Source organism: Mustelus asterias, chromosome 6 (genome assembly GCF_964213995.1).
Source record: "Mustelus asterias chromosome 6, sMusAst1.hap1.1, whole genome shotgun sequence".
Lineage (NCBI taxonomy): Eukaryota > Metazoa > Chordata > Chondrichthyes > Carcharhiniformes > Triakidae > Mustelus > Mustelus asterias.
Window position 1 is genome coordinate 136,285,477 of NC_135806.1, and position 8,306 is coordinate 136,293,782.

Consider the following 8,306-nt stretch of genomic DNA (forward strand, 5'->3'; position numbering starts at 1 on the left):
TGGATTGGGAGCGGCTATTTGACGGCAAATCCATATCTGGCATGTGGGAGGTTTTTAAAGGACAGTTGATTGATGTACAGGACAGGCATGTCTCCGCAAAAATGAAGGTTAGAAATGGCAGGATTCGGGAACCATGGATGAGAAGGGAAATTGTAAGCTTAGTCAAAAGGAAAAGGGAAGCATATGATAGGTCCAGGCATCTAAAAACTGACAAAACCCTTGAGTACAGCGAAAGAGGAAGGAATTTAAACGTGGAATTAGGAGGGCTAAAAGGTTTGTCTTTAACAAACAGAGTTAAGGTGCAAGAGGGTAGAAAGAGTAGGCCCACTTAAGGGCAATGCAGGGAAATTATGCCTGGAGCCACAGGAAGTGGGTGAGCTCCTCAATGAGTACTTTGTATCGGTATTCACCAAAGCGAAGGACATTAAGATGTTGAGGTCATGGATAGGTGTTTTTGATTTGATTTAATTTATTATTGTCATATGTATTAGTATACAGTGAAAAGTATTGTTTCTTGTGTGCAATACAGACAAACATACCGTTCATAAAGAAGGAAACGAGAGAGTGCAGAATGTAGTGTTACAGTCATAGCTAGGGTGTAAAGAAAGATTAGCTTAATGCAAGGTAAGTCCATTCAAAACTCTGACAGCAGCAGGGAAGAAGCTGTTCTTGAGTCGGTTGGTACGTGACCTCAGACTTTTGTATCTTTTTCCTGACGGGAGAAGGTGGAAGAGAGAATGTCCGGGGTGCGTGGGGTCCTTAATTATGCTGGCTGCTTTGCCACGGCAGCGGGAAGTATAGACAGAGTCAATGGATGTGAGGCTGGTTTGTGTGATGGATTGAGCTACATTCACGATCTTTTGTAGTTCCTTGCGGTCTTGGGCAGAGCAGGAGCCATACCAAGCTGTGATACAATCAGAAAGAATGCTTTCTATGGTGCATCTGTAAAAGTTGGTGAAAGTCGTAGTTGACAGGCCAAATTTCCTTAGTCTTCTGAGAAAGTAGAGGCATTGGTGGGCTTTCTTAAGTATAGTGTCGGCATGGGGGACCAGGACAGGTTGTTGGTGATCTGAACACCTAAAAACCTGAAGCTCTCGACCCTTTCTACTTTGTCCCCATTGATATAGATGCTCTAGAATATGTCAGTATATTGAAGGAGGAAGTGTTGAATACCCTAAATTGCATTAAGGTAGACAAGTCCCCAAGGCCAGATAGGATCTAACGCAGATTACTGCGGGAGGCAAGGGAAGAAATAACTGAGGCCTTAACAGATATCTTCACATCCTTGTTCCCTTGTTTAAGAAAGGAAGCAGGGATAATCCAGGAAATTTTAGGCCGGTGAACGTGACGTCAGTGGTGGGGAAGCTTTTGGAGAAGATACTGAGAGACAGAATATACGCACATTTGGAAGAAAATGGACTGATGACAGGCAGCATAGTTTTGTACGGGAAAGGTCATGTCTCACCAACTTGATTCAGTTTTTTGAAGAAGTGACAGATAATTGATGAGGGAAGGGCTGTGGATGTAGTTTATATGGACTTTAGTAAGGCATTTGACAAGGTCCCACATGGCAGACTGGTGTGAAAACTAAAATCACATGGGATTCAGGCTAGAGGGATACGGAACTGGCTTGGTTATAGAAGACAGAGAGTAGCGGTGGGCGGGTGTTTTTTAGAAATGGAGATCTGTAGCTAATGGTGCTCTGCAGGGATCAGTGCAGGGATGTCTGTTGTTTGAAGTATATATAATGATTGGGAGGAAAATGTGGGTGGTCTGATTAGTAAGTTACAGGATGACACGAAGATTGGTGGAGTTACTGATAGTGCCAGGGATTGTCAGAGGATACAACAGGATACAGATAGATTGGAGACTTGGGCACAGAAATGGCAGACGGAGTTTAATCCGGACAAATGTGAGATGATGCATTTTGGAGGATTAAATTTAGGTGTGAATTATACTGTAAATGGCAGAACCCTTAGGAACATTAACATACAGAGGGATCTGGGCGTGCAGATCCACAGTTCCCTGAAAGTGACAACACAGGTGGCCAAGGTGATTAAGAAGGCATATGGCATGCTTGCCTTCATCAGCCGGGGCATTGAGTACAAGAGTTGAGAAATCATGTTGCAGCTTTATAAACCCTTGGTTAGGCCACATTTGCAGTGTTGTGTGCAGTTCTGGTCACCACACTACCAGAAGGACGTGGAAGCTTTGGAGAGAGTGTAAAGAAGGTTCACCAGGGTGTTGACCATGAGGAGAGGTTGAATAAACTAGGATTATTTTCACTGGAAAGATGGAAGCTGAGGGGAGACCCGATAGAGGTCTACAAAATTATGAGAGGCATGGACAGAGTGGATAGTCAGAGGCTTTTTCCAAGAGTGGAAGTGTCAATTACAAGGGGGCACAGGTTCAAGGTGAGAGGGGGAAAGTTTAAGGGAGATGTGCGGGGGATGTTTTTCAATGCAGAGAGTAGTGGGTGCCTGGAACGCACTGCCAGAGGAGCTGGTGGAAGCAAGCACATTAGCAACATTTAGCAGGCATCTGGATGGGTACATGAATAGGGAGGAAATAGAGGGATACGGTCCAAGGGCAGAAGGTTATTTTTACTTTAGTTAAGGCATCATGATCAGCACAGGCCTGGAGGGCCGAAGGGCCTGTTCCTGTCCTGTACTTTGTTCTTTTATACACAATCCTGAATGGTCTTAACAAGGTGGATGTGGAAGGGATGTTTCCCCTTGTGGGTGAACAAGGGGGCACTATTTTAAATTTAGGTGTTGCCTTTTTAGGACACGGAATTCTTTTTTCATTGTGCAACTTTGGAACATTCAGGAGGCAGAATCATTGAATATTTTTAAGGTGGAGGGAGATGGATTCTTATTAGGCAAGGGAATCGTAGGTAATCGGATAAATGGGAATGAGGAATTCGAAACACAAACACGTCAGCCATGATCCCACTGCCTGGCAGAAAAGGCTCAAGGGGCCGAATGGCCTATTTCTGCTCCTGTTCCATATGTTTATGTTCCACTACACTGTGTAATACATGCTTCCCAATTTCAGTCCTATATGGCCTAGCTCTAATCTAAAGTTGTGCCCTTTTTTAGCCCATAGCAGAGGAAAATCCTGTTTCACTTTAAATTTCCTAACCTGACAATCTAAAGCCAAGGGAATACAATCCAGGATAATGCTTTGAACTCGGGTGTTCCTGTAGTGAATCTGCACTCCCTTCTCTGGCAGCCGCCTCTCCAAAATAAATTGAATACAGCAATCCTGATGGAATCTGTGCAAGGCACAGTACAACTGAAGCATCACTTTCTCACTTCTGTTTTCCAACCTGTTATGGTTCAGGTCAGAAACTCCCAAGTGTTGTATAGAGTCCGCCTGGACCATACGTTTTGCATCTTGAATTTGGCTAGGATAAGCACGATAGGTTTCACTTTAGGTATGATTCAAATGACCCGCTAGGAAGTTTTAACCAAACAAAGTTTATTTTAGGAATATAGTTAACATGTATAGTAAGAAAATTAGCAAGAACTCTGATCAATTGCAGACAAAACAATCACTATAATGTATAACCCTTAACAAATATATCTAATGTGTTCCAATCCAACCAATTCCATAGACAAAAGACCCTTTTCACAGGTTTAACACAGCAAAGGCTAATGCTCCCATGATACTAGACCTGAGACCTTTGGATGAAGTCTGCAATTCTGTGGATAGACTCAGAACAGTGTGAAGTCAAAACAGCTTCCCAAAACTCCAGACTCTGGGCAAGCTACCAACAGCCGATTCCCTCCTTCAGAAAGGGAAGACCTTGCTTTCAGCTAACCAGCAGAATTTCCAAAACCAGGGAGAGAAAGAGAGACTTCTTTTTAGCTTGATGCCTGAAAACAAAAGAACTCCTGTCACCTGACCTGCCAACCAAGCTTTCTCCTAACAATGCAGAGTCATAAACATCCCAGTAAAAATAAACAAACCCCCATTTAGGCAGCAATAAAAAGACTCATAGCCCGGCAACAATGAGAAAAACAAAAGGTTTGCTTACAACTGCAGAGTGCATGAGTTAAAAAAAAGCACCTTTTAAAGGTACACCAATGTCACAGTAGGGGAATGGAGTTGAAACCCAAGATCAGCCATTGTCGTACTGAATGGTAGTGCAGAGTCGACAAGCCAAATGGTCTACTCCTGCCCCATTTCTTGTGGACTCACTTGGTCTCTATATAACTTTCTCTTTCCATGTACAGTATCTAATTTGGTGCCGTCATAACTATTCCTTTATCCAAGTCATTTTTATATGCTGAAAGGTTGAGTGGGGACCCTGAGGTACAATGCAAAAGTGTTACTGGCCTATTTGCTGCTGAGATCAGGTACGACTTGTTTTCAAATTAGATAGTTGCTTGATGGCTGGTGCAGACACAATGGGCCGAAGGGCCTCTTTCTGTTCTCTGTGACCACGTCACAGCCCGCCAGTCAGACTTCATCAACTTCATTCCTATTCTCTACCTCTTACTTCCCAAACAACTTCACCCTAATGTTAAACTTGGTGCATTTTTTGCCATCTTTCATGCAGCACCTGATCAAATACCTTCTGGAAGTCCATCTCGACAACTTCCATAATGACCAGCCTTCCAGTAGCCTAGGCTGCAAGCTTCTAGTCCAACCTCATCTTTACAGAATGCAGTCTCTTTGCTTTGCTGAATCTAATCCATCTCTCAGTGTGCTGAGGAATTCTCTAAGAAGACTAACAGCTCAATGTTGAAGGCTTGTGTGGCGTGAAATGGTTTGGAAGATTTCACAAGGCAAGGAAAAGCAAGGTTTGTTGACAAGACAAGGAACAGAGTAAACACGTCAAGACACCAATAGATCAAAGTTGATCACTGTTTATTAAGAGATCAGGTCTCCAATGTGCTTGAAACTCATCCCATCATCTCCAAAGAACATGTGGAGTAACAATATTCTAACGGGTACAGCAAATAGCGTGGCAATTAATAAACAGTGCGTGCTATGGAAGTTTAATCTTAAAACACATGGAGAATAAAAATAGATGTAAACATGTCCTCTGTGTGTGTTTGTGTGCGTATATGTATATATAGAAATAAAAAACAGCTTACTCTTAATTCTTACCCCTCGCAGCTGCAGAGTAATCAGCATGTCCAAGCAATTAATTCATTAAAAGCCACTCTTATTCCCCTTCTACAACAGCTCCGTCAGTTAAGACAGTGTATATATGGAGCCACACAGACCAGAAGGTCCCAGCTTCGATTCCTGGTCTGTGCCAAGCTAACTGGTCTGCCATGGCAATGTGCAGGTGCTGCAACTGCCCGGGGCCAGGAATGCGGGTAAGATAATTGGCAAGGGCTCATGCTCCTCTTATTATCCAGTACCCCGACATGGACCTGTTGGGCTGACCGGTCTGTTTCTGTCTTGTAAAATATTTTGCAATAATGCTTGCTGGAAGCTAGCAGCTGCCAGGATCGTGCTGCTCTCCCCCACCCGTGCCATCAAACAAACCCGTCATCAGAATGATTGACAAGGCACCCGAGGTTAGGCCCCTGAAAGATATCAACACTTTCAGGAAGAGGGGCACAAAGAAAGGCAGGAAATAACAACCAAGGAAATATCAGCAGGCTTCTCCAGACTTGGCTGAGCTGCCTGGGTCCAGGTTCGAATTGAGCCAAACAGTGCCTACTCTTCTCAGTTTCAATGACAGCAGTGAGGCGTCAGTCTAATAATGGACATGCCACGACTTAAAAAACAAAAAAAAACATCTGGAAATGTGAAGCAGGGCAGTCAGCAATCAACAGTGAAGGGTAAATCATTTAATGAACACCAACGCAAAAGTTCCATGCTGATCTTTCTCTCTCTTCCACTGCTGACAAACACCACTCTGCAATTCGAGCATTTTTGCATAGTCACTTTCCATTTTGAGTTCTGCACAGACACTGCAGACTCGACCAACTAATTTAGGGAGGAACGTGGCCACAAAAGACCAAGAACGCCCCAGATTCAATCCCTGACTTGTGTTAACTGATCTCATCTGAAGCAGCGATTGCAAAGCTAATTGGTCTGAGTGTCATTAGTTAGGTTGGGGAAAGAACAATCAGCTTAAGGTCCCTCGAGTAATTATTCAAGGGCCCTTGGTGAAAATGCACATGTGTGCGCGCGTGTATGGACAGCATGTGAGGGTTGGACCAAGGTCGGTTCTGATGTTCCCCTCTTTAATGTTAGAACAGCCTGGTGCCAAGGAATAATGGGCAGTTGGGCAAGACATGAGAGGATCACCACTGGCACTTTGTACCACAAGGAGACACAGCTCCTTCAGGCCTGGAGGGACCACACTGGCACAAAAATTTAGATTTACAGCAGTCGACAGGGTATTTTTTTCTTTTGAGTCTCACTGCACAACCCTGCAAATTGAGGTAATATCTGCAGTGAGGCCACAAACAGTGGAATTGTTTATTGTACAATAATAATAAAAACCGACTTTAAGATAATCTCACAGGCACCACGGAAAACACATCAGCAACAGAAATCTTCAAGACGTTTTAAAAAAATGCAACTCAAGTATTTCCAAAAAAGATCTATTTCAGTAATAAATAATAATTCTTCTTCAACACGCCCTCTGAGCTTCTAGTTATAAGCAAAGATTGACTAGAGCCTGAATATAAAGCCATTTCCACAAATTAACAGCAGTTTGACCAACCTAAGCTTATGGGTGTGATTCCAACCAATGTGGCGGTGACTGACACCTTAATTCAAATTTTAAAAACCTTATTTATATAGCACCTTTCACAAACTGGGTGGCATGGTGATTAGCACTGCTGCCTCACAGCGCCAGGGACCCAGGTTCAATTCCCAGCTTGGGTCACTGTCTGTGCAGAGTCTGCACGTTCTCCCCGTGTCTGTGTGGGTTTCCTCCGGGTGCTCCGGTTTCCTCCCACAGTCCGAAAGATGTGCTGGTTAGGTGTGTTGGCCGTGCTAAATTCTCCCTCAGTGTACCCGAACAGGCATCGGAGTGTGGCAACTAGGGGATTTCCACAGTAACTTCATTGCAGTGTTAATGTAAGCCTACTTGTGACACTAATAAATAAACTTAAACAATCTCAGGATGTCCCAAAGTGCTTTGCAGCCTATCAAGTACTTTTGAAGTTTTTTTTAAGTTTATTTATTAGTGTCACAAGTAGGCTTACATTAACACTGCAATGAAGTTACTGTGTAAATCCCCCAGTTGCCACACTCTGGCGCCTGTTCGGGTTCACTGAGGGAGAATTTAGCATGGCCAACGCACCTAAGCAGCATATCTTTCGGACTGAGAGGGGAAACCGGAGCACCCGGAGGAAACCCACGCAGACACAGGGAGAACGTGCAGACTCCGCACAGACAGTGACCCAAGCTGGGAATCGAACCCGAGTCCCTGGCGCTGTGAGGCAGCAGTGCTAACCACTGTGCCACCGTGCCGCCCAATCAATGCAATCAGTGTTGTAGGAAATGTGCCAGCCAATCTGTACACAGCAAACTCTCACAAGCAGCAAAAACCATATAATTCGTTGTTGGTGATATGGACTGAGCGACGAATATTAGTCAGGACACCAGGGAGAAGCAATGCTGTGGGGTCATTTGGCACCCATCTGAGAAGATTTACCTTCTTTTTTGGCACAGAATATGGGGAACAAAACCGACTACAAGCTGAAGGAACATGAGCGTATGGATAGCTTGGGATTTTTTCACCCTGGATTAAAGAATACACAAAGAGATCATTCAAGTAATAACGGAATGGATAAATTGAACATTGATAATATGTTGCAAGATTGCCACGAACTGTAGGACATGAGGCTCAAACTTCAGAGGAGGGGAGGAGCATGAACTGAACAGCTTCGGTTGATGGTCATGTGGAATGGATTGACCAAACAAGCGGCAGAGGCAGTAGAGGCAAACGTAAGGGGGAGTTGGAGAGCTGCTTGAGGGAGTGAGCAATTATGGGAACCTCATTTCAAGGGTTGGCTAGGCAGGCGATTAAGGAGACTGTTGGAAGGAGGGAGGATATATAAAAAAATACAGACCAAGGTAAGTAAGATCTCTGCAGCCTGAGGGAGAGGTTACAGCTGCGAAGACCGGTGGACTGCCACACAACACTGTTCCTATATGTTAGTGTCGCTAAGATGTTAACCAACAAGAGCAATTATTTGTGCTAAAACAGCATGGCAGCACTCCATCTCTTGGGCCAGAAAGTTCTGGGTTCAAATCCCCTTCCATTACTTGATCATGTAAGTCCAGATAGACACTCCAATCCAATGCTGAGGGAGTGCAGC

General features: G+C 44.1%; 1 protein-coding gene across 1 annotated transcript in view; it reads right to left on the reverse strand.

Moving 5' to 3' along the window:
- The window catches only part of LOC144495167 (uncharacterized), a 59,953-nt gene extending 55,284 nt beyond the window's left edge, over positions 1-4,669 (reverse strand). The window contains exon 1 of the mRNA XM_078215162.1: positions 4,583-4,669. Coding sequence (XP_078071288.1) covers positions 4,583-4,612 — 30 coding nt within the window. The 5' untranslated portion in view covers positions 4,613-4,669. The remainder of the gene's footprint in view (positions 1-4,582) is intronic.
- Between the last annotated feature and the right edge of the window lie 3,637 nt (positions 4,670-8,306).